Source organism: Canis lupus, chromosome 12 (genome assembly GCF_048164855.1).
Source record: "Canis lupus baileyi chromosome 12, mCanLup2.hap1, whole genome shotgun sequence".
In the NCBI taxonomy this organism is placed as follows: domain Eukaryota; kingdom Metazoa; phylum Chordata; class Mammalia; order Carnivora; family Canidae; genus Canis; species Canis lupus.
In genome coordinates, this window is record NC_132849.1 from 46849080 (window position 1) to 46876665 (window position 27586).

Genomic DNA, 27586 nt, shown 5'->3' on the forward strand with positions numbered 1-27586 from the left:
ATTGAGGTCTCTCATGGCATTCTGAACAGTGCTGCTTGTTAATCGCACTGAATTATATTGGTTGTAGATTTCCTTTTTTTATTCAATACTATTCAAGTATGAGCTCTATAATAACTGATATTGTTAGAAATCCAGGGCTGAAGGATTTAGCATAGGATTCATTCTCTAATTATTAAGTGAAATCAATGAACATTTAAAAAAATGTTATGTTTCTATTTTCTATTTGAATTATCTGTTTCTGTACTTTGCCCAGGAAGCTGTTTTCTGTTAAAATCTTATTAACGTAAGCTCTTTATACATTAAGAACTGTTCTGTGGGATGCCTGGGTGTCTCAGCAGTTTAACACCTGCCTTTGGCCCTGCGCGTGATCCTGCGGTTCCAGGATCGAGTTCTGCATTGGGATCCTGGCGGGGAGCCTGCTTCTCCCTCTGCCTGCCCGCCCCCCCGTCTCTCATGAATAAATAAATAAAATCATATATATATATATGATTATGATATATGTATGTATATATACATATAATATAAACTATATATAGTTTATATATAAATTATATGTATATATATATAAACTATTCCTGTTGGGACACCTGGATGGTTCAGTAAGTTAAACATCTGCCTTCGGCCTGGGATCGAGCCCTGTCGGGCTTCCTGCTCAGTGGGGAGTCTGCTTCTCCCTCTCCCTCTGTTCCTCCCCCTGCTTATGCGCTCACGTGCTCGCTCTCTCTCTCTCTCTCTCTCTCTCTCAAATGAATAAATAAAATCTTAAAAAAAAAACTGTTTCAGATTCTTTGTCTCATTTAGTTGTTTTCTGTTTGGTTCAGATTGTAATTTTTGAGTTCCAGAAGTTTGTAGAGTTTTATGAATTTAAAATATACAAATCTCTTGTTTTTTCTTTTTTCTTTGTCAGAATTAAATTTGTGAAATGATCTGAATCTTCCCTATTTTAAAACAACACTTATTTTATAATCCATTCCCATTTCATTTATTTTTTGTGCTTATTAATCTTATATGAAATTCTTTGAACTATGTTGAGTTATTTCCTGGGCTGCCTATTATATTCTGAATGGGTGTTTGTTTTCTTTTGTGTATTCTACATTATATTCTATTATTCTATGTTATAATATATTTTAGTATAAAGTAGTGTACATCCTAACACAGTGCTTCACTTTAGCAATTATATGGACCTGAATGAGAATTTGAATTCTTTCACCATCATTTGTACAGTCTTATAGCTAACTTCTCTGCGTCTTGGTTTCTTCACTTGTTTAATAAAAGAGGAAGCTATGTTTTTCATAGGATTGTTAAGGAAATTAAAACTTTATGAAGTGCTTATTACTAAAACAGGTTTAAATGTTCTGAAATTGGAGCTAGTACATTTTACCAAATATTCTTGATGTTCTTATTTGACTGTTCTTTCAGATGATACTGAGATTAAGTTCTTTTTGCAATTAAGTTTTAAATCTCCCATTCTTCTTCAATTTTTTTTATATTGATGTAAATATTTTATTTTAATGTTTTCTTCATTTTTATTTAAATTCTAGTTAACATTTAGTGTAATACTGGTTTTGGGAGTAGAATTTAATTATTTATTTTAAAAGATTTTATTTATTTCTGAGAGACAGAGAGAGAGAGAGACATAGAGAGACATAGGCAGAGAGAGGAACAGGCTTCATGCAGAGAGCCTGATGTGGGACTCGATCCTGGGACTCCAGGATCATACCCTGGGCTAAAGGCAGACACTTAACTGTTGAATCACCCAGATGTCCCGGGAGTAGAATTTAATGATTCATCACTTATATTTAATACCCAGTGCCCAACATAAGTTCCCTCCTTAATCCCTGTCACCTATTTAGCCTGCCCTCTACCCACTTCCCTCCATCAATCTTTAGTTTGTTCTCTGTAATTAAATCTCTTTCAGTTAGTGCCCCATCCCCCCTCTCTTTCTTTTCCCCCTTCCACTATGTTCATTGGTTTTGTTTCTTAAATTCCACATAGGAGTGAAACCTTATGGTATTTGTCTTTCTCTGACTGACTTAATTCTGCTTAGCATAATACCTACACTCTAGCTCCATCCAGGTCATTGCAAATGGCAAGATTTCATTCTTTTTGATGGCTCAGTAATATTCCATAGTGCATATACCATATGTTCTTTTTTTTTTTTTTAAAGATTTTATTTATTCACGAGAGAGAGAGAAAGAGAGAGAGAGAGAGAGAGAGAGAGGCAGAGACACAGGCAGAGGGAGAAGCAGGCTCCATTCAGGGAGCCTAACATGGGACTCAGTCCCGGGTCTCCAGGATCACGCCCTGGGCCAAAGTTGGCACTAATCTGCTGAGCCACCTGGCCTGCCCCCCGCCCCCCCTTTTAAGGATTTTATTTATATATTCATGAGAAAGAGAGAGGCAGAGACACAGGCAGAGGGAGAAATATATTCTTTATCCATTCATTAGTCAATGAACATTTGGGCTCTTTCTATAATTTGGCTATTGTTGGTAATGCTGCTATAAACATAGGGGTGCATATGTCCCTTTGTTTTTTTTATTTTATTTTATTTTTTTTTTGCATATGTCCCTTTGAATTGTAGTTTTGTATCCTGTGGGTAAATACCTAAATTGCTGGATCTCAGGGTAGTTCTGTTTTTAACTTTTTGAGGAACCTCCATACTGTTCTCCAGAGTGGCTGCACCAGTTTCCATTCCCACCAACAGTGTAAGAGGGTTCCCCCTTCTCCACATCCTCCCCAGCATCTGTTGTTTCCTGTGTCGTTAATTTCAGCCATTCTGACAGGTGTAAGGTGGTATCTCATTGTGGATTTGATTTGTATTTCTCTGATGATGAGTGATGTTGAGCATCTTTTCATGTGTCTGTTGGCCTTGATGTGAATACTTTAAATATATGAAATAAAATACCATAAACTATAGTTAACTATAAATGGGTTAGGAAGAATTGACATCTTTATATTCAGGCTCATTATGTATAATATATAGTTTCACATTTTTGCTAAGAATATTTAATATCGTTTGTCTTACTTTACATTTGCATTTGTAAATAGGACCTCCTTTCCTTCTTTATATTGGTTATTGATGGTATTATGATATATTTCGACTTTTCTACTTTTGTCTTCTGAATTGTTATGATTTCGTGAAATTTTTTAGTGCATACTCTTATCCTTTACAAGTATAAGGATGTTATACTTGTACTTATACTGTTTTCCTTATTTCTATTTCATTTTTTTCTTTGCTTTATTCTTACTGCATTGCTTAAAATTGCCTGTATTATCTATAGTGATAGTAGATAAACTTGTTTCATTTATCATTTTAATGGTGCTCTAGAATCTTGAGAATGCAAGTTGAATTTAGTTTAATATATTTTCCTAAATTTGTTTTCTCTGTTGTAGTTCTTTAGATATTATGTATTAGGATATGGACATTTAGTTTTTATTGGCCCCAAACCAAATTTTACTGCCCGTGAAAAAGTCCTACATTTTTTTTTCTATCTTAAAAATTGTGGTAAATAAAATATACATAAAATTTACCATTTTAACTATTTTTAAAAATGTCCTATATATTGGGTAATCATCTGATATACTTATTTCTTTGTTGAAGTAGGATTGTTAACATTTCACCTTGGATAATTGATAGCTAAATCCCACTTGCTGTCTGAAGCATTTTCCAAGTTGATATACATAGTATGATAAGGTGAATATGCAGGTATTTTTACATTGTTTTAGAAGGAATTTTTATACTTTTACATCTTGGTTATTAAAATGGTCAGAGAGATCAACATTTTAAAAGCATAATTAATGAAAAAATGATTCACTGTACTTACTTAAAAAATAAGGATAAGAGAAAGTTTTGTTAATTTGGAGTTACATTTTTTATTGTAAATATTTGACCTAATTTTTCTTCCTGATCCTCAGAGTGTATGGTTTTGAAATAATTATCATGTTTTAATGTATTACAGGTCACCATATCATCAGCCAACCTCTTACAGGCCAAGATTATTGCTGTCTGGAGAACGAGGCTCAGGTCAAACTTCTCACCTTGCTCCAGCACTTTTGCACACTCTAGAAAAATTCTCTGTGCACAGACTAGATCTCCCAGCACTTTATTCAGTTAGTGCCAAAACACCTGAAGAATCATGTGCACAGGTAGGTTTGTACCATATCAGAGTACTTTTAACTTTCTTATTTTTTATATCTCTGTAGTGTGTGTAGATAAAGTTTTTTCAAAGAACAGTAATGTCAATATTAACTTTTTGTTGGTTATTCATGAACATTCAAATATTAAGGCTGAGGATCCTTTTAATAGGTGTATTATGTTTAAAAGTCAGCTCATTGTTTCCCCATGATATTTCATTATTTTCTGAAATTTCAGTATTCTCTTTCTTATGTTAAAGTTTTATTAAACATTTTAGAAAGGAAGTTTCTTTTACCTCTTTCTTTCTTTCTTTCTTTCTTTCTTTCTTTCTTTCTTTCTTTCTTTCTTTCTTTTTTTTTTTTAATATTTTATTTATTTATTCATGAAAGACACAGGGAGAAAGAGAGGGGCAGAGGAAGAAGCAGGCTCCATGCAGGGAGCCCAAAGTGGGAGCCCAATCCTGGGTCTCCAGGATTAGGTCCCAGGCTGAAGGCAGTGCTAAACCGCTGAGTCACCGGGGCTACCCTCTTTTGCCTTTTTCTCCCCCACTTTTCAACGCTGTGGTTTCAGAGCCTTTCTAGACTTATGTCTCTACTTACCTAAGAAAGGGAAATGATAACCAATTTGAGATGCCAGAATTTAAAAATAATGTAGGAAAGTGATAGCAATTTAAAAATTATATGTATTTGCACCAAGAGTCAAGTGTGATACTTGATTTTTAACTACTTTATATTTGCTGTTTTGTGAAGTGCAAAGTTCTAATGAGGCTGTTTATATTCCTTGAGGTTTTAATATATAACTATGAATTTATTGTAAGTGTGTCATGTTAGATCTAGAGGTTAGGGGAATAAGTTTTTTGAGCTAAGGGACCTTGTCTTCACCATTTCTGTCTCTCTGACACAGTGCCCAGCTCATAGTAAGTACTCATTGAATGTTTAAATTAAATGTTTCTTATGAATAAATTAGAGGAATGTCACTTTCTACTTTGATATTTAGCCTACTTTTAGAGATGAGGTGACTACAGTAGTAACACTGAAGAGCATTGCACATAATTTTGTTTTTTTCAGATATATTTTATAAAATATTTAACACCTACACATACTACCCAATTGAAAACCTTTCTAAAAAAAAAAAAAAAAGAAAGAAAACCTTTCTATTACTTGTAGCAAGAAATGTGTATTTATTTAATAGTCCACAGTGTTGATTTCATTCTTTTTTATTTACAGTTGTTTGGGTATCAACATTCTAGTAGCACTTTACTACTTAGAAAGCCCTAATTAATTTTTTTTCTAAAACCCATGGCTTAAATAAAAAACTATATACCAGTACTTTGTTCCAAGTTTTATACATTTAACTCATCCCAACTGTGAGTGCTTTCCAATAATGTTGATTTATATATTTGTTCATATCTTTCCTTTTTAGTGAGAAAAAATTATTGCAGTTTGTATGCAAGTAAGAGAATTACTCAGTACCATTAAAAATAAATCCAGGGAGAGAGAATCTAAACAGTCACTAATTATGGAAGAAAGAACTTGAGTATCAAAAAAACACTAAATCCAAATAGTTTCACAGGTCAATTCCTTTAATCTTAAAGGATAAGATCATTTTGATGCTAAACTGAACTACAAAGAAAACCATAAGACTATCTCACATAGGCAATGGTCATAAAGTGAATATTACAAATAGATTCTAATAGCACACCAGAAGAGTAGTATACTGTTATTGAAGCATGCAAATTTGGGGCACCTGAGTGTCTCAGTGGTTGAACATCTGCCTTTGGCTCGGGTCGTGATCTCGGGGTTCTGGGATCAGTCTCACATCAGGCTCCCTGTGGAGAGCCTATTTCTCCCTCTGTCTCTCTCTGTGTGTGTGTCTCATGAATAAATAAATAAAATCTTAAAAAACCATGCAAAATTGATTTAGTTAGACATTAAGACATAAAAATACTGAGACAGACTGAAGTTATAAATCTTTGCCTATGATATGATTGTATATATGGAAAACTTATAGGACCTACTGAAAAATTACTAGGCACAGTAAGAATTCTGTAAGACACTTTCAAAGTTAATGTAAAATAGTTTTCTTTTGTACACATAGTAACAAGTTAGAAATAAAGTAGAGGAAATGATCCCATTTAAAATAACAAGTTTACCTGGAAATTAAATAATTAATTAAGGGCCTAAAAGAAGAAAACCAAAAATTTAGTAAGGAGGACAGTTGAATTAAAAAAAAAAAAAAAAAACACAAAAAAACAAAAACAAAAAACAGCAACAACAAGAAACTTTTTGTTTTTTGCCTTGTGTTTTAATTACTGTACTACAAAGTATGTACTCAAGTTAAATTGCAAACTGATTAAAATATCAGCTACTTTGCTTATTGTTTGTAGCCTTGGACAATTTGCTTAACTTCTTTGAGCTTTAATTCTCTCATCTATTAAATGAAGATAATGGTGCTACATAATAAGGTGGTTGTAATTAAAACAAGATCATCCAAGGGCACCTAGGTGGCTCAGTCTGTTAAGTGTCTGCCTTCAGCTCAGGGCATGATCCCAAGGGTCCTGGGGTTGAGCCCCACTTTGGGCTCCGTGCTCAGAGGCAGTCTGCTTTTCCCTCTCCCTATGCCACTCCCTTTGCTTCTGCTCTCGCTTTCTCTTTCAAATAAATAAGTAAATAAAATCTAAGAAAGAAAAAAAACAAGCTGATCCAATAGGGATGGCATATAGTACCCAGTAGCTGTTAGCTGTTATCATATTTATCACTACTGCTACAGCTTCTTGACACAACCAAGGGCTGGTAAGAGTCAAAACTGGAAAGTTGTGAGTTCTTTTCTAAATTAATGTATAAATTAAATGCAATCTCAAATATGATGTACCCAGAATTTAAGAGGAAGAGTTACAAAAGGGCTTTGCGTTTCTTCTAGAAAATAAATATGAGGGATTCCTGGATAACTCAGTCGGTTAAGCTTCTGACTCTTGATTTTGGCTTGGGTCACGATCTCAGGGTTGTGAGATCAAGCCCTGAGTTGGCCTCTGTGCTGAGTGTGGAGCCTGCTTAAGATTCTCTTCCTCTACTCCTTTATCTGCTCCTCCCCACTGCTTGCATACATACATTCTCTCTCTCTCTTAAAAGAATGAAAGAAAGAAAGAGAAAAGAATGAAAGGGAGAGAAAGAAAGAAAAGAAATATGAGGATAGCAAAGACACTTTTAGAGGGAAAAATATGAAGGATTTAAAAAATGTAACAGAACATAGTAATAAGGAATATGTACCTGTGCCGGGAAAGACAGATAAAGTAATAGAAGAGAGAATGAACACTTAGGCTTATGTAGAAATGAGAGTTTAGTATCTGATGATGTTTAGCATATGATGATGACATTTGATAGCATAGAATAGATGAATTATTTAATAAATGGTCATGGAAAACTGTCTGATTCTATGAGGGGAAAAATAAAACAAAATGGGATTTTCTACCATTTTTGGGGGCCCCCCAAATAAATTGTAGATGTCAACAGAACTGTAAAAAGAGAATTCACAAGGTCAATATATTTATTATCTTGAATATGAGAAAGTAGTTTCTACGCAATGAACACAAACTAGAAAACATAAAGACTTGAACAAATTTGACCTTATAAAATTTAAATTACACATGGCAGAAATATTGTAATAAAATTAATAGACACAACCTGGCAAAAAAAAAGTATATTTGTAACACACATCAAGGGTAAGTTTCCGATCCCTGGGTGGCGCAGCGGTTTAGCGCCTGCCTTTGGCTCAGGGCGCGATCCTGGAGACCCGGGATCGAATCCCACGTCGGGCTCCCGGTGCATGGAGCCTGCTTCTCCCTCTGCCTGTGTCTCTGCCTCTCTCTCTCTCTCTGTGACTATCATAAATAAATAAAAATTTAAAAAAAAAGGGTAAGTTTCCTAAATATACAAAAATATGTTAAAATCAGTAGGAAAAAGCGACAGTGACAATGTAATATAAAAATTGGCAAAATAGCATGCCATTTATAGGAAGAAAAAAATAGAAAAAGCAACAAGTAAAAGTTTCAAAAGATTCTTAGCCTCACTTATAGGTGAAGAAAATGCAAATTATAGCAACAGGATACTATTTTGAAACAACTTTCTGGTTTGTAAAAATAAAAAGCTTGATGATGACTGGTGATTTTGGAGAGTAGGTTGGTGTTACTTTAAAAAATTTTAAATACATATACCTTTTGGCCCAGGATTTTTAAGGAAAATTTTTTAAGGATGTTTCAGCTATAGTCATTGCTGGATGAACAAGGACCTTTATCACAGCATCATATAGCATTCCCAAACTAAATAAGACCAACAAACTAAATGTCCTTGAATGGTGGGTGGGCTATGATAAATTATGTTATATATCCTTATGTACTGTGAAGCCATTAACAAGAATGAGGTAAATTTACATAGGAGATATACGTGAAAGGGGATATTTGTGAAAACAAGTTGTAGATTAATCAATCAAAATATGATCTTTGTGTAAAAGTAAACCTTAAAAATATATATTCATGCTTATCTATAAGCAGAAATTTTGTCCATAATACCCCAAAAAACTGTTAATAGTCATTGCTGGGCAGCCCCAGTGGCGCAGCAGTTTGGCGCCGCCTGTAGCCCAGGGCATGATCCTGGAGACCCTGGATTGAGTCCCATGTCAGGCTCTCTGCATGGAGCCTGCTTCCTCTGCCTGTGTCTCTGCCTTTCTCTCTCTCTCTCTCTCTCTCTTTCTGCATCTCTATGAATAAATAAATAAAATAAAATCTTTAAAAAAAATAATCATTGCTTTGGCGTGGGGGAAGGAATTGGAGAATTGGGGAATGAATCAAACTTTGTCGTTTTAGTTTACAATCTGCTATACGGTTTGGATTTTTTTTTTTTTTGATGTGTATGTTTGATAATATCAAGCAAAGTAAAGAAAATCACTTTGAAAGAAGATCATTTTCAGAGAGAGAGTATTCTCTCTATAGTTCTTTAGCTAAAATGTGTGTGTACATGTTCATAAATCCATTACTGACTTAATATTGGGTGAGGAAATACTTAGGAAGCAGTGTATTGAACTATGTTGGTGTTGCTGCGATTCTAGAATTTTTTTCTGTGTTCCACTGGGCATCATTGGGGTAAATTTGAATTCTAACCATATCCTCTTAGATCTCTTTGTCATCTTTTACTACTTTTTTGTTGTGTTTTTGGGAAGGTTGGAGAGAGGTGTCCTTTGGTAGTGGAAAAGAACAAAAACGTAACATTTTTCTGGTTGTATTACACTGCATTTAGTACATCAAGATATCTCATCTTTTCTGATTATGCCAATAAGGTCCTGGATGAGAAGTAGAGCTTATTTTTGAGTGACCACACCTAGGTGTCCAATCTGATGGGGGGACTGAGTAGAATTTTGTAGATATGGGTAGCTGAAGCTCAGACTTCTGAATATTGGCTAGAGACCAGATAAACTGTCCTGGTTAACCACTGATTATTTGTATTTTAAGTACATGTATAAAGTTATTTTAAATTGGTAAATATATTACTGTCTCTTATAAAAAATTATCCAAAAGGAGACTATTACATTATAAAACTAAGCATTTCTTTTTCTTAATCTGTGGAGCTATTAGTTGGTATAAGGAGATAAAAAAGTCCTAGGAAAGAGAATATACTAGTCAGGTGCTAAAATGCTGGCAAGAAGAAAAACCTCTTCTCTTTCCTCCTGTCTTCTATATTCCCTTATTCTCTTTTACCTTACTTCTCTTGAGAGTTAGTCTTCCTATAGGCAGGATTCTCTCTAAATTGATGTGGTTTAACCTGTGGCAAATGGCAAATTATTCTTCTGTGCTTTTCTCTTTTCTCCAGCCTTTGAGGTACTTAATATAAATTAAGTTGGATTATTTAATAATGTGACACAAACATGAAAATTAATCTTAAAGAAGTCTTAAATGATCTTTAAATCTTTATATATGTGATAAGGTGGAAAAGTAGAAAAGCCCAGTTTATATTTCTTTATACATATTTAACTCTATGTCTGTTTTTAAAACATATTCACACACAGGGATGTATATGAAAATCTTTATTCCTTCATACTGCCTCAGCCGATGATACTATAAATTATGTGAAAACAGTAGAGGAATTAATGTCTACTAAAGGGTTTTTTCATTGTTTATTAAGATTTAATGAATATAGGAGTTGTCTGGGGGTGCTTATTAAAATTTCTTTTTCCCTGGGTCTACTCTCAAGATTTCTGATTCTTTAAATTTGAGGTTAGCCCAGGAAAATGCACTTTAAACCTGCATCAAGGTGTTACTATTCTGGGTCTTCAGTAGATCACACTTTGAGATACAGTACTTTGGCTGATGACTAGACACTAGGTATTTATTACTGAAAACAACTCCCCAATACATAAAGTAGTGTGTGTGTGTGTGTGTGTGTGTGTGTCTATCTGTCTATATATATATATATATATATATATATATATATATATATATATATATATATCTCATAATCTTCCAAAGGCTCTGGAAGGAAAATAGAAAACTCTGGTGTAACCTGAAAGATTTATTATTCCATTAAGTTTACAAGTAATTATTGAGCCCTACAATAAAGTTGGAGATGTTAGTAGCTGTAGTAAAAGACTTATCTTTATTAATTCTCTTTTAAAAAAACCAGCTATGATTTCCCTTTTCTGACGCCTTCAACTGTTTTTGTTTTTGTTTTTTGTCTTTTGTATTATTTCGACTGTTGATTTAGGAAAACCAGGACTGATGAGTGTATTGTATTTTATCTTTTTTATTAATGCAGAAGTACGATTGAATTGATAAATTTATTTATATGTTATCTCTCAGAAGCTTTGGAGTTTGGCTACTGTATGGTGTTACAAGTAATTTCAGTCAGTCAATAAGGGTTGTTGTGAGTGTTTGGGGTTTTTTTTTTGGTGAAAATTTAGTATATTTCTTATCCCAGAAAGAAATCGTATTTGGAAATGTTCAGAGGAAATCCTTTTGGTTAAATAGCTTGAAGGAATTAAGATACTTACCTATGTGTATTCTTTGGATGTTCTTGTGTTTGTTTACAAGGGTTTCTGGATTTCTCCCATAACAGTCTGTGTATACTTTGGATACTCTTGTGTTTGTGCACGTGGATTTCTGTGTTTTACCATAGCAATAACTTTTTTTTTTTTTTTTTGAGTTGTAAACAAATTGAATTGCCCTGGTCCAGAGTTTATCACATTTACTGAAATTCTTGAAGTTTTTAGGCAATGAAAATAACAGAAGAGGAATTTGGGTGATTTAATTTTCATAAAATGTTGCTTAATATTGTATCTGTTCAGACTCTAGTATAGTTATGTTTTATAACAGGCTGTTTTTGTATGCTTGTGGTGAAATCGAGTACTTTATTTCTTGAATCCTGATCTCAGACAGTGTCTCCTTCTTACAGAGATTCTTGTTAAATCCTAGGTAAATAGAATATAAATGGAGTAAAGTGAGAGATATTATATGAAATTATTAGTAATGCAGATATATTATTTATTATAATATTTTGTGATAGCATGGTATAAGGAATTGAATAAACTTATTTTAATAGTGCTTTTTATTATAAAAATCAAGACTATTTTAGTCCCTGAGATTTTTAACTTATGTTTAGTAATTGTAGCACATTCATAATACTCTAACAAAAGCAAGACAAATTCTAGAGCTTTATTGATGACAAAAAGTCGTTTCCTTCTGTCTTATATGGCCCCTTTTAAGAAAATGAAAGCTATACAAGCTTAGAGCTTTCTACTTCATACACATTTGTGTTTAAAATTGCTCTAGTTTCCATTTTCTAAAGAAAATGGCTTGTTATGGGCTCTATAGTCTTAATTTTTACAATATAGTAAACCTTCATGCACTACACACTTTAATTTGCTGGCTAAAATACTGACTTGAAAGTTTAGCTTTTGAGATGATAATAACTCTTATAAATAGAGATGCAGTTTCCATAATTAATGTTTCCTTATATGGATACTTTTAACTTTAATGGCCTGATTTTTCTTTCATATCTTTAATATTCAGAGGAAGTAGTTTGTGATTTTTTTTTAAATAAACTTTAAAACAAGTTACATAAGGGACCATGATGTCTGGCGCAAGAAGAGGCCAGAAGGAAATAAAATATATTGTTTACAGAATCAAAATGAACAGTTCACATACACTGGTGTTTGTTCATTTTATTTGTGCAAGAGTGCTGGTCATGTCAGAGGTATTTTGGAACGGTTGGTTCAGTAATTTGGCCTACTGTCTTTTTTTCTCTATAACAGTTTTTCTGTTTTCTACTACACCTTGCACATCCACCAATCCAAGACACCCTATAGGTGAGTATTTTTCTAGTTATCAAATGGCATCACTTGTTCCCAAGACAGTGCCGCTTCACTAAAACTAGGCTTTATTTTTCTACTCTGAATCTGTTTAATTGATTTCACAGAGTGTATCTTGTCCCACAACTTTAAAAGTTACCAGCAAACTGCTGAAGAGCTGTTTTTACATTATAGAAGAATCACAATAAGATTGAATTTTTACCTGAATTTTTAAATATTGTTTTTAGACTATCTTTTTGAATTTTCATTATAAAAACTGGAGAACTAGAACAGCTTGGCTATATAAAGAAAATATGAAAGTTTAAATATTCTGAGATCACATGGGGTAAGGAATTAAAAATAACACTTGTTTTATTAGTGCTTCTAAATTTTTCTAGAAATTAGGAATGTTTTTCCTGTAAAGGCTTAGGAGAATAATTTTGAAAATAGCCCCTGGGTATTGATATCGCATGTAGTTAGGTTAATTGTAAAATCAGGTGATTGATGTACATTCATGGACCAGAAAGCCTAAGCCTTTTTATTTTCCTGTATTTGTCTTAGGCTTTTTTCCTTCTGATTTTTCCCCCCTTTAGGTTTTCAAATATAATTTTTGAAAATTCTACTGATAGAGATATTTTCTTAAAGTCTTTAGAAATAGTAGTTCAATAGGAGGTCATGTTCAATTTGTTGATTGGAGGAGAATTGGATGAAAAGGAAAAAAATAGAAAACCCCCCTCAACTCTCTTAGAGTTGGTGATGCTTTTATTTCCATTTCAGCCTCGCAAATAAGTTTAAAACTCCTATAGTACTGCATTATTTAACTTCTGACTCTGTAAAGTTTTTGTTTATCACTTAACTTTCTGTTGCTTTGCCCTTACTCTTTGGTACTTATTAGCAGCTGGATGTTCTCTACACACATTTCTAGAAAACCTAACCTACAAGTACTAGAATGAAAGGCTACATTTTATGTTTTTTAAAGGCATGTTTTCTTATCTCTTCTTGGGCATGTGGTAACTTGCATGGCTGAATTAGGTGGTTAGTTTTGTGAGGTTTCTCAGTAAACCATATAGCCCATTAGTCTTTTTCATGTAAGCACACTTCTTTCCCTGCTGACTGTCCCTGGTTTTACCAGCACAGAATGGGAGTTGGAAAGACAAAAGGCATTGGTTACTGTCTTCCACATACCATCCCTCATTTGGGTGGCATGTAACAAATTTTTTTCGGGGAGGGGGAATTAAATGCCTCACTTGCCTTTGTGCTCCTGTGTGGTTCCTTCCTTTTGCCAATATTTATGCTTGTTTTTCTCTTATGAATCTTCTACAAGAACTTTGGAAAACAATAATCCTTGGATTTTCAAGATCCAGGATAAGAGGGTGCGTGTTTGCAGAAAAGGTCAAAATTTGAGAGTCCTGGAGTTGTACTGTACAACTGTTCTGGATTGGTGGATATGCAAATATTAAAGGAAGGGAAGGAGCAAATATTACTTTTGATGTGAGTGATCATAACATCTACATTTCCAATTTTGGGGAAAATTTTATTTGAGCATCTTCCATCTGGTTTATTAAATTGGCAGTACATTTTATTTTACACAGAATGTTTAAGCTTTATAAAATGTAGCATTTGAAAAATTCATGCAAGTGGTAGACTTACTCATTAAAGAAAAATAATCATTTTGATTATTAGGAACATTTCTGATAATCCTAATCATTTGAAATATTAGATTGTTATTTCTCTATCTTGCACATTACACAGGTTAATTGAAATGTGAAAGTAGTAGAGAATTTCAGAAATAGAATTCTGAAATTAAATTGAGGAAAGATTTTTACATTTATTCTCTCACAAAAGTATTGAGGAGATGCCATATTAACTCACAAGAATTGTTGACACGGGGTATTGAGCTGTTGTTGACATATATGTAAAGGGCAGTAGTTCTGCTTGGCAGCTTACTAATAGCCAACCTGGTCCTTACTGGCATATGTTGGCAGAGTGCAACTTAAGCTATGGTTATGACTCTTTTTTTTTTTTTAAAGATTTTATTTATTTATTCACGAGAGAGAGACACAGAAAGAGAGGCAGAGACACAGGCAGAGGGAGAAGCAGGCTCCATGCAGGGAGCCCAACATGGGACTCAATCCCAGGTCTCCAGGATCATGCCCTGGGCTGAAGGCAGGTGCTAAACCGCTGAGCCACCTGGGCTGCCCTTAGGACTCTTTTTAACACCCAAGGAAACTTTAGTTTGTATTTTCTGACAATGGGAGTATCTCAGAGCTTTTTGCTAATTAATTTATTGCTCTTTAGCAATGTGAGGGTATTTTGTGACTATTTTATGGAGGATTGAATTAAGGTAATAGGAAGTAAACAAGTGGTTCAGTAGGTAGTTCATTTTAAGCCCTAAGGTGGTACATTGTGGTGAAAGTGTTTATTTAATTCATATATTTAGTGATTTTAGGGAATGTGCACAAACATGGAAACTATGTCTTCTCTTTTTTGTGCTTTACTGATACCATTCTGACATGGGTGATATATAGGTGCATGTTTACCTCTTTATTTGCAAAATATTTTATAGTGGTGTTTTGCTTTATTATCTTTACATGATAGATAAGTAGAGCAATTTGATTCCTTTATACTAAGTACTGAATAGGAATAACAAAATGGCAAAAAAAAATACCCCTTCTTCTTCTTCCTCTTTTTTTTTTTTTTTTTTGAGGGGCAAGGGTAGATAGAAGTTACTATGTGGGGCTACTACATCATATTTTGAACAGCTTGATTATCTGAGCTGAGAATAATTACAGTAACAGGCCTGACACATTTCATGTATTTGGGGGTTACTGAGTAAAGTTGAGAATATCCATTTGAATTTTTAATGCCAGTTCTTTCCTTAATTAGATTTTTCGTGAAGCTCGAAGAACAGTACCTAGTATTGTTTACATGCCTCACATTGGTGATTGGTGGGAAGCTGTCAGTGAAACTGTGAGAGCAACTTTTCTGACATTGCTGCAAGATATACCATCATTCTCACCTATATTTTTATTGTCTACCTCTGAAACCATGTACAGTGAACTGCCTGAAGAGGTAAGAAATGATTAAATATTTACCTTATTGTTTCAAATCATTGATCTTATAAATTGGACACATTTTAATTTATTTAATAAATTTAACTTCTTTAGCAAAATAAATGCTGTTTAGATTCATGCCTTGATTACATTACTTATTAGCCCTATGACTTAAGCAAGTTAGTAAACGATTTAAGTTTCAATTTCTTTTTTGGCATACTAGTGATATATTTGTCACTGTTGCTGCGAAGATTGAGATAATTGACATTTAGGCCAGAATTCCAGCATATGTGCGGTATGATACATACTATGAAGGCCTAAGCTGTATCATATAGTTCCATTACAATTAGCTTTCTTATTCTTGCTGTCTGGTAGATTATTTGTTGGGATTTAACCTTTCAGTTCTTTCTTTGGTATTATCATTGTTAATTTGTTATTACTGCTGTGCATGTTTTTCAAATCTGATACTTTTTAGTTCAAAGCCCTCATATTTAACATATTAGAATCAAAGGTAAAGTAACATTTGCTTCAGAAAAAAAAATAGTCAACTCATGTGAACAAAATTGATTTTTAAAAAAGTTGTGCTTCTAATCCCCTAAGCTTACTAGGTCTTGATATGACCACCTTTAGAAATGCTTAGAAGTATTTTGGCCAGGCAACATAGTTTATTTAAGAGATTTTGCATGTTTTAAATGCTATAATGTAAACCATAATAATGTAGAATTTTATGATTAAGATACCTATTTACTGAGTTCTTTTGTTTAGCACTTGTTAGATATCTTGTTAAGGTTGATTTGTACACTTATTGATTTGTAAGTAAACTATATGTAGAATAATTCGTTTTTGGTTATTCAGAATCCAGTATTCTTAATTAAGACTATTAATCACAATGTTGTTTTATCATAGAGGCCAATAAAGTTTAGCGGAATACTATATGTAGTAAGAGTCAGGAAAAAACAAGTTGTACTGACTTACTAGTCTTTTGATTTTGGATAAATATTTGAACCTAGAATAGTCTCAGTTGTCTCATCTATAAAATGTGGATAATAACAGATAGGCTTCTTGGTGTGAGATAGTATATGTGAATTTATGTTGGAAACCGCAGAGCTATAAAATGTTTGGTATTATGAAGTAGGAATGTACTTGAAATTGATTTAAATGGATTGGACCTGGACATACCTAGGAGCCACTTTAAAAAATTAGATCTTCACGCTCAAATAGTTTTATTATAATTTTATAAGAGATAAAGAAAATTTGGGGGTAATTGAGGGTTCTACTTAGGAATATATTGTTACCTGATGTTTTCCTGATATTGTTTGAAAAATTTGTAAATAAAAGTCTTATGAACTCATCTTGATAACAGCAATTTTAGGGATGCCTGGGGGGGTCAGTGGTTGAGTATCTGCCTTTGGCTCAGGGTATGATTCCAGAGTCCCGGAATCAAGTCTCACATTGGGCTCCCTGCATGGAGCCTGCCTCTCCCTCTACCTGTGTCTCTGCCTCTCTCTCTCTCTCTGTCTCTGTCTCTCTCTCTCTCTGTGTGTCTCTCATGAATAAATAAATAAAATCTTTAACAACAACAACAAGCCCCAGCAATTTCACCTACTCCTGTTGTTTATTTACATATATGATTTTATTGTTTAGTGTTTTGTTTTTGTTTTTAAAGTTGGTGTGAAGCCCAATACAAGGCTTGAATTCACGACCCTGAAAGCAAAACCTGAGCTGAAATCAAGAGTCAGACACTTAACAGACTGAGCCATCCAGAGGCCCCTGTTGGTTTAGTTTTTTAAAGCTAAGGTTAGACCATACTTTCAGTGTCGCTATATTGTCATAATTTGTAATGGATTCAATTTATTCATTGTTTATCAGTAACCTTAATTAGTAGCTAAAGTATTAGAGATTAACTAGCATTGAATCCTGAAATTTCAACTTCCCCCCATTTGTTTTCTGTATTCTTTGCCCATATTAACCAGTTATTATTATTAACCAAGTAGCTACCAAAACTATCATGGATATCCACATTAGTGGGGGAGAAGATTAAGAGAATTCTCTCTCTCTCTCTCTCTCTCTCTCTCTCTCTCTCTCTTTCATAAAGATTTTATTTACTTATTCATGAGAGACACACACAGAGAGAGGCAGGACATAGAGGGAGAAGCAGGCTCCTCGCAGGAGGGAGCTCAATGTGCAACTCGCAACTCGGTTCCCGGACCTGGGATCACGCCCTGAGCTAAAGGCAGAGGCTCAACCGCTGAGCCACCCAGGCTTCCCTAAGAGAATTCTTTTAAACTACTCATTACATAATATGTTTTATATTTACTGTTCTTTGGAAATTCTCTGTCCCCAAGCCATTCATTTAAATTTCAGCTTTGCTTTTAGAATGCTTGCTTTGTTTAAGAGATGGTAGGGAATAATAGCACAAATTGATAAATATTTGGTGAATAAATGAAAAGCATAGAGAGTTGCAGACTAAGTAACTGTAGGCTAGCAAAGTGCCTGATCTATATATATAAGTTTTATAATAGAATATATTATATTCTGTATAAACTGTATATATGTTTTATAATAGAAATAATATTAATAGAATAGTGTATTTAAATACACTAGAAAGGATATTTTCAAATTTTTTTACTGATGAGGTGTTAGATTAAAAAAAAAACAGGAATCATTGTTCTAGATGAGCTGTTTTCCAAATGTGGTTCAAGGACTTCTGTGAACCCCACAAGACTTTCAGGGGAGATGTCACATTCCTTTTTTTTCCTAACTGTATATCTGCTTGAATATGGGTTTTCTTCATGTACTTCAGTCAAAACAACATATTACAACAGATTGAATGTAGAAGCAGAAATGAGGATCTGGTTGTCTCAATAAGCCAGCGGTTTTTTTTGTTTTTTTTTTTAAGATTTTATTTATTTATTAATGAGAGACACACACATAGAGAAAGAGAGGCAGAGACACAGGCAGAGGGAGAAGCAGGCTCCATGTAGGGAGCTGGTTGTGGGACTTGATCCCGGACCTTGGGATTATGCCCTGAGCCGAAGGCAGATGCTTAACCGCGGAGCCACCCAGGTGCCCAGTAAGCCAGCATATTAAAGAGATTTGAAGAAATGTAAAACAATGCCACTTTTCTTGTAAATTTTATTTTATGTATTTTATATTTTGGGAAAATTAATTCTCAAAAGGATATATTTTTCAGCACGTATTTTTAATGTTAATATGTAATAGGTTTTATTTAAATTTTTTTTGAAGATTTTGTTTATTTATTCATGAGAGACACACAGAGAGAGGCAGAGACATAGGAAGAGGGAGGAGAAGCAGGTTCCATGCAGAGAGCCCCATGTGGGACTTGACCCAGGACTCCGGAATCATGCCCTGAGCCAAAGGCAGACACTCAACCGCTGAACCACCCAGGCGTCCCCATTTAATTTTTTTCTAATAGATTTTAAATGAATACATAATTTGGAGTGCTCTTAGTTTTTATTTTAATATGTAATTACCGACAGTTGTAACCCATATAAACTGAAGCTCTTTTGGGTTCCTCCATGGTTTTTAAGAGTTTAATAAGATCCTGAGACCAAAACATTTGAGAACCTCTAGAATAGACCACATGCTCTCTGAGAGGAGGGTACTGTCCTACTGACCCTTAACCTTCTATTTCTTGACACATTGGAATTGCTTAATAAATATTTGTTACGGGGGGATCCCTGGGTGGCTCAGCGGTTTGGCGCCTGCCTTTGGCCCAGGGTGTGATCCTGGAGTCCCGGGATCGAGTCCCACATCAGGCTTCCTGCATGGAGCCTGCTTCTCTTTGTCTGTGTCTCTGCCTCTCTCTCTCTCTCTCTCTCTCTCTCTCTCTCTCTCTGTGTGTGTCTCTCATGAATAAATAAATAAAATCTTTAAAAAATAAATATTTGTTACATAAAAAATAGGGATTTACCACTGAATCACCATATTGGCTTTAATTCCTGCTCAGCCTCATTTCTTTCTTTCTTCTTTTTTTTCTTTTCTTTTTTTCTTTTTCTTTTTCTTTTTCTTTTTCTTTTTCTTTTCTTTTCTTTTTTCTCTTCTCTTCTCTTCTCTTCTCTTCTCTTCTCTTCTCTTCTCTTCTTTTCTTTCTTCTTATCAGTTTACTTTTGTGGGCCTGTAGACTCTGAGAATAGTTGGAGAACTTTAGTTGAGATAGATACATGTCAATTGCAAATTATTTCTCTTCAGGAGAATTAGAAAAAAGACTTGAGTTTTGAGCATAGGAAAGGGACTTTTAAACAAGGAAGCAGAGAAAAAATAGAAATATTTGCAGGAAGGAAAACAAACTTTGGTTAGAAAGAATTGCATTTAACTTTCTGAAGAGACTCACAATATGTATTTTGATACTAAGGTGCACTGGGCAGACTCAAGATGATATAATTGGAAATGGATTTTATTTTATTTTTAATTTAATTAATTTATTTGGTGGGACTAAATTATTTATTTTAGGGAGGGAGGGCAGAGGGGCAGAAGGAGAGATAGAATCCTAAGAAGGGGGGTTCCCTGGGTGGCTCAGTGGTTTAGCACCTGCCTTCATGCCTAGGGTGTGATCCTGGAGTCCCAGGATCGGGTCCCGCATCGGGCTCCCTGCATGGAGCCTGCTTCTCCCTCTGCCTGTGTCTCTATTTCTCTCTCTGTGTCTTTCATAAATAAATAAATAAAATCTTATAAAAAATAAAAAAAGAATCCTAAGTAGGCTCTACACCCAGAGTGGAGCCCCACCTGGGGTTCAGTCCCACAACCCTGAGATCATGACTTGAGCCCAAATCAAGAGTCAGATGCTTAACTGAACTATCCAGGCATCCCTAGAAATGAAATTTTTTTAAAAATTTTTATTTATTTATTTGAGAGAAAGGGAGAGTGAGAGGGAAAAGCAGACTCCCTGCTGAGCAGAGAGCCTGACATGGGCTTATTCCCAGGACCCTGGGATCATGATGACCTGAGCTGAGGGCAGATGCTTACCTAACCAGCTGAGCTACCCAGGCACCCTTGGAAATGAATTTTAAAGAAATATCTCCTCAAATACACTTAGGCAGGTAAAGATTACAAACCACATTTTGTCAGTTCAAGATTTCGTGTATTTTTGTGTCTCTCGGTTTATCTTGGGAACTGGGAGTTAAAAATCAATAACTTAAGTAGAAAAATCAACTAGAGGCATTGAAAACTCAGATGAATAATAACATACAAGAGAAATATCTTAATATTGATTTTTTTGTTGTAAAACAATTGTATGATTCTTAAAATTTTTAAGGAATGCAGTCATTGCAATTCTTTTAAAATCACAGTTAACTATTTCTAGTAAATGAGCATGAATTATTAGTGTGTTTAGGTAAAATGTTATTTTTTATTTTTACTTAATGGATTATTTACCTATTTTGTTTTGAGGAAAGTAAATTTTATTCATGAAAGCCATCTTAGGTTCATTTCTGACCTAATTTTCCATTACTTTTATCTTTGAGATCGTGAACCTTAAACCATTAATTTCCCCCATTATAGCGATTACATGAACTCTACTTTTAAAACGGGGGACTGACAACTCTAACTTTTAATAAATGAGGTAAAACAAAAGAAATTGGTAATGAAAGAATTGCTGTCACTTATGGAACTATGTGCTAGGCATTGTAGAGGCCAGTTATATATGTATTATCTAACACAAGTTTTTTAACTGCTTTGTAAGAAAAAGTATTACTATGGTTTTCCCATTTGATGGATAAAGAAATAGAAACCAACAGGGGTGAAGTAACTTGCCTAGGGTCTCACGCTAGTATGACAGAGTAAAATTTTGGACCCAGGTTTGTCTGATTACAAAGGTCATGCACTTACAATGCACTATACTCTCTAAGACTACGGAGAGACAATTTCTGAATATTGTGATGCTTAGGCTGATAAGTTGTCAGGGAAATAAGAGTTTTGTATTTATCAAGTTAAAACCATTGTTTATTCATCAAAAATTTGTTGTGTACCTGTTGTGTGCAATGCGGTGTTCTCATAAGTGAGCTTGTGTAAGATAGACCAAATGTCTGTTTTCTTCACACTTTCATTCACAATGCTTAGTTGCCTTACTTGGTCTTATGTGTACACACACATGGAATACTCACAGATAGATACGTATGTACACGTACCTATTTCTAGTAAATCTTTGTTGAATGAATGAATTAAATAGGTGAAAAATCCAAAGATAAACACTATTCTCTAATAATTTAAAGTTTAGAGTAGGGCACCTGGGTGAACCAGTTGGTTAGGCGTCTGACTCTTGATTTTGGCTCAGGTCATGATCCCATGTCAGGCTCTGCACTTAGTGCAGAGTCTGCTTGAGATTCTCTTTCCCTCTCCCTCTGCTCTCCCCCCCCCCCCACCAAATAAATCAATCAGTCTATCTGTCTGCCTATCTATCTATCTATCTATCTATCTATCTATCTATCTGTCTGTCTGTCTGTCTATTGTTTAGAAGGAAGAGAATCCTGAAGAAATAATATAGGATGACAAATGTTGTGATAGTATAATATATAAAAATATGATCTATAAAAGAAAAATTGATAAAGTTAACTTTATCAAAATTCAAAACTTTTTAAGTGATACCATTAAGAAAATGAGAAAACAAGCCGTACTGGGAAAAAATATTTCAAATACATCAAATTGCGTATCTTGATAAGACTGAAATCCAGAATGTATTAAGAACTTTTTCAGTGTGCGTGGCTGGCTCAGTCACTAAGAGAATGCAACTCTTGATCTTGGGGTCATGAATTCAAGCCCCGTGTTGGGTGTAGAGATTACTTAAAACAGAACGACCCCCTCTTTCAACACAAGACTACAATAAATGATTTTCAACAAAAGTGTGAAGACATTCATGGGGGAAAGTATAGTCATTTCAACAAATGGTGCTGGGAAAATTGGATATCCACATACAAAGGAAGTGAATTAGACCATTATACCATATGCAAAAAGTAACTCAAAGTCGATCAAAGAACTAAACAGAAGACTTAAAACTATAAAGCCCTTAGAAAAAAAACATAGTAGAAAGCTTTATGGCCGAGGATTTAGTAATGATTTCTTGGCTATGGCACCACAAGTACAGGCAACAGAGAAAAAATTGATAAAGTGATTTCATCAAAATTAACTTCTTGCATAAAAGGGCACTATTAACAGAGTAAAAAAAGCAACCCACAGAAAGGCAGAAAATATCTGCACATCATATATCTGATAAGGGGTTGATATCCAGGTGTATAAAGAACTCTACAATTCAAAAACAAATAAACCCAACCAACCAGACTTCCCCTAAAGGAGATACTCAAATGGCCGATAGCACATGAAAAGATGCTGAACATCACTAATCATAAGGGACATGCAAATTTAAAACCACAATGAGATGTCAGTTCATACACATTAGGATGGCTATTATCATAAAAACAGAAAATAACTAGTGTTGTTTAGGACATGAAGAAATTGGAGCCCTTGTGTGTTGCTAGTGGGAATATAAAATTGTACATCCTTATTGAAAATAAATGGTACAGTGATTCCTTAAAAAAATTAAACAGAATTACTGTGTATGATCCAGCAATTCTGCTTCTGGGTGTATAGTCCAAAGAAGTGAAGTCAGAGATTCAGATAGATGTTTGTATACCCATGTTTATAGCATTATTCACAATAGCCAAAAGGTGGAAACACACAAATGTCCATCAACAGATAAAGAAAATGTGGCATAGGGATCCCTGGGTGGCGCAGCGGTTTGGCGCCTGCCTTTGGCCCAGGGCGCGATCCTGGAGACCCGGGATCGATTCCCACGTCGGGCTCCCGGTGCATGGAGCCTGCTTCTCTCTGCCTGTGTCTCTGCCTCTCTTTCTCTCTATGTGACTATCATAAATAAATAAAAATTAAAAAAAAAAAAAAAAGAAAATGTGGCATATATATATACAGTATAACATTATTTAGCTTTAAGAAGGAAGGACATTTTAACACATGCTACAACATAGATAAACCTTGAAAACACTATGCTAAGTGAAATAGGACAGTCATAAAAGGACAAACTGATTCTTCTTTGGAAAAGTTCCTAGAATAGTAGATTCACAGAGATAGAAAGTAGAATGGTGATTGCCAGGAGCTGGGGAAAGGGGAGAGTATAGGGAGACAGTATTTACTGAATACAGGATTTTACTTGGGGAGGATGAAAAAGTTCTGGAGTTAGATGGTAGTGATGGTTGCATAATAATGTGAATATACTTAATGCTACAGCCTGTACAATTAAAAATGATAAAAACAGCAAATTTTATGTTGTGACTATTTTACCACAATTAAGTTAAAAAAGACCACAAGTTAAGATTTAAATAGACATTTCACCAAAGAGTGTATATTCCTCTGGGCTAACAAAACCGGAGGATTCTTAATATCATTAGTCATTCAGGAGTGACTGCACAACCGCTAGACAATATTGAGTGTTGGTACAGGATGTAGAGAAACTGGAAGCCTTATATATTGCTGGTGGAATTGTAAGAGGGTATAGCCGATTTTGGAAAAATTGGCAGTTCTAAAGATGTTAGTCATAAAATTATATGACTCTGCATTTCCACTTCTATGTAATTACACAAGAGAAATATGTTCACACAAAGACTTGAACACAAATGTTCCTCCTACCATTACTCATAATATTGGAAACAGTCCAATATTCATTCACTGGTGATTGGTGAAACCAAACATTGTATATACACACAGTAAAATACTGTTCAGCATTAAATGGAATGAGCTACTGATACATTCTACAATGTGGATGAGCCTCAATATATGATACTAAGTGAGAGAAGCTAGACAAAAAGGCTACATGATACACAATTTCTAGAATGAGCAAATCTTTGGAGACAGTAAATCAGCGGTTGTTGGGCAGAGAATGTGAGCATGAGTAGGAATTGACAACAGATGGACATGAGGGAGCTTTTTGGAGGTAACGGAAATGTTTTAAAACTGACTTGTGATGGTGGCACAACTGAATTTACTAAAATCATTGAACTTAAAGTTTAATGAGGAGTATTAGACGGTATGCCTGAGTGTATCTGGGAAATTCAGAGAAAGCATCACCCAGAAAGCACTGGCTTGAGTAGAGTTAAAAACAGAGTTACAAAGGAATGGATAGCACAGACAGAGACCACTGTGAACCAGTGTGAAAGAGTATGATTTCAGGGAGTATAGAGGCTTGTCTAGTTGCAGCATAAAATTTGAGGCTAGGAATGTCAGAAGATAAAGCTAGGAGTAAATTTAAAGTAAAATGTAGCCTCCTTATAAAGTGATAGATTCTAAGCTGTTAATAATAACCTGGCAGGAGTATCAGGGGATTATTACAGACTTACTTTTGGTATGCTTTTGTATTCACAGAGTTGAACACAAATGTTGAAAAATGATGAGAAGGAAGAATATTTAAAACTCAGATTATTTAATCTTGTTTTGCTACTCTTGAACAAAATCCTGGTACTTCCAGTGTATTGCATTCTATTTATTTTTCAAGACCCAGTTAATAATAGCTGTTTCTGCTATATCTTGTCCAATGCCTCTTCACCTCTACCTCTTGCAGAGTCTCTTGTGTTTCTCCACCAGTATTACATTTTTGGTGTGGTACCATAATGCTTTCTTGTGAAACTTCTAAGATCCTTGATAGGGGAAAGTAATCATATTTTCTTCAAGTTTGTAATGTCAGTGTTTGGCATTATATTTAGCACACAATGGGTGTTCAGTTGTAAATTTGCTTGTGAGAACTTTGGAAGAAGGATCAGTGAAGCATAGATCAAAGGTTTGGGGGAATTTTATATGAAAATAGTCTACAAAAAAGGTAATGGAAGGACACAAGGTGAAATTTTATAGACTCTTAAAGGATTTGGCTTTGTGTTGAGGTGAATAGTTCTGAATCCCAATTTTGAATACTACTTTTCATTGATTATTTCTTCCTATCTAGAATTTTAGAGCTGGAAAATGCCTTTAGAGATTATGTAATCTAGTCTTCTCTACTTTTTGTGATCATAAGCCAGTTACTTAAACCTTTTCAAGTCTAAGTTTTCTCCTACATACCTCATTGTTGTAAAGATTGATTGAAATAATATTTAGACATTTTTAGTCTTCAATCCAGTAAGTGGTTAGACATGACAAATTGAATGAATTATATGAAGTTTACTATAAATTGTGGCTAGATTTGGGCTAGGATCTGATGTCTTGAATTTTGATCCAGTGTTTCCTCATTGTCTCATAATTGGTTCTTCTTTCCATATTAGTGACCTTTTCCATTTTCATTTGCAGTTTCCAATTTGATCTGGGCTGGGGAAGAATATTGCAAATTTACTCATTCAGTCCATTCTAATTATGCATTAGTATGTGCCAGTCACTGTGGTAGGTATAGGAAAACAGATGAATAAGGAGTGGTCTCGATTCTCAGGGAGTTTGGTGTCTAGAAGTAGAATATAGACCTCCCAGGAAAACCTAAAAATTAAATGTGTAGAATTAATGTGGATGGTGTGGAGGATTTAAACAGCCTATCTTGTGAAGGAAACATCTGGGGTCAAAGCCTTTATAGAGCAGCAAAGGAAAAGTAAAATAGGTAATCACCAGTGGGAAGGAACCTGAGGGATGTGGGAATGACTGACTTATTGCTTGGGAGTTTTGTGTGGAAGGTGGTATCATCATGGAACATTCTGGGGAGAAACTGAAGATATTGTTTATTTAGAGTGAAACCAGGATTCCAGAGGTTACAGTAGAATAGACTAGTATGAAAAGATCCCAGGAAAGGAAATAATTAAGTAGGAAGTACATAGGAATAATAAAAGAGAAGGCAGTGTTAACATCCTTCTAGCTCTAATGTAGATTCTGAGTTACTACTTTCCATCTTATGCAAGAATTCCTTTGAATTTGTTGTCATCTACCTATTATAATCAATTATCCATTCTATTATTTGCTGACTCTCCCAGGTATAGTATAATTTATTAATGACTTGGGCAACTGATATGCCATTATGGTTTAGTTCATGAGGTTGAATCTCTCAACAGCATAGCCTTAGGACTAGATTAACTTAACCCCACATGAATGAAAATTGAAAATGGTACTGGAAGTTGAAAAAAACTATAGTTTGGTATAATAAGTAAGGCTTTAATTCTCTATATATTTAATGTCTTTGTGTGTATGTGTATGTGTGTAGGTTAAATGTATCTTTAGAATACAGTATGAAGAAGTCTTGTATATTCAAAGGCCTATTGAAGAAGACAGAAGAAAATTTTTCCAAGAATTGATTCTCAATCAGGCATCAATGGCTCCACCACGAAGGAAACACACTGGTAAAGTTCCTAAAGCCTTTAGAAAAATGGGGGGAAGGGAGATGGGGAATAGAGTTAAGAAATGCCCTTTGTTGGAGTCACTTAAAAAAAAAAAGATTATTTATTTATTAATTAAAGAGAGCACACAAGCAAAGGAGGAGGGGCAGAGGGAGAGGGAGAAGTAGGCTCTTGCTCAGCAGGGCTCTATCCCAGTACCCTGAGATCATGACCTGAGCTGAAGGCAGACACTTAACTGACTGAACCACCCAGGTGCCCCTTGGAGTCACCCTTTAAAAAAAAAATTTCTTTGTGGAAGTAAAGTCAGTTTTTTAGATTCTACTTCTTTTTAGATGGACACTTGCAGAGTGGTCATTGTGTTTACCTGACTTGAGATTATGAAGTACAGTCTCATTGTTACGGCTTTATTAACAAGTGACTGTTAATGTAGTATTCTTTATTTCAGTCCAGCTGCTCTAGTAGATTTCACATTCTGAGGCTCAAAAAGTCTTCAATTCTGCTCTGTTTTAGCCAACTTAAGTATAGAGGACTTGAACCATAAGTTTGAGAACACCATAGGGTGTGCTGATTATTTTGTGGGTCAGGGTAGGTGTGATGAGTCAAGAGCTGATTAGAATGTTTGCCTTTTCTGGCTTATTGATTTTTCAAATATTTATTAAGCACCTATTATGTTAGATACCTTATGGTAGGCACTTGGAAACCTATCATGACTTTAAGCATTAGAATTTTCTTGGAGTTGGTCTAA

The 27586-nt window shown here is 34.6% G+C and overlaps 1 protein-coding gene across 2 annotated transcripts in view; it reads left to right on the forward strand.

Annotated features, from left to right (window-relative positions):
* Positions 1-27586, forward strand: part of ATAD2B (ATPase family AAA domain containing 2B) — a 158759-nt gene that overhangs the window by 95923 nt on the left and 35250 nt on the right. For both annotated transcript variants that reach the window (XM_072770929.1, XM_072770930.1), the window contains exons 18-20: positions 3961-4147; positions 15354-15539; positions 26709-26844. In XM_072770929.1, the coding sequence (XP_072627030.1) occupies positions 3961-4147; positions 15354-15539; positions 26709-26844 (509 nt within the window). The remainder of the gene's footprint in view (positions 1-3960; positions 4148-15353; positions 15540-26708; positions 26845-27586) is intronic.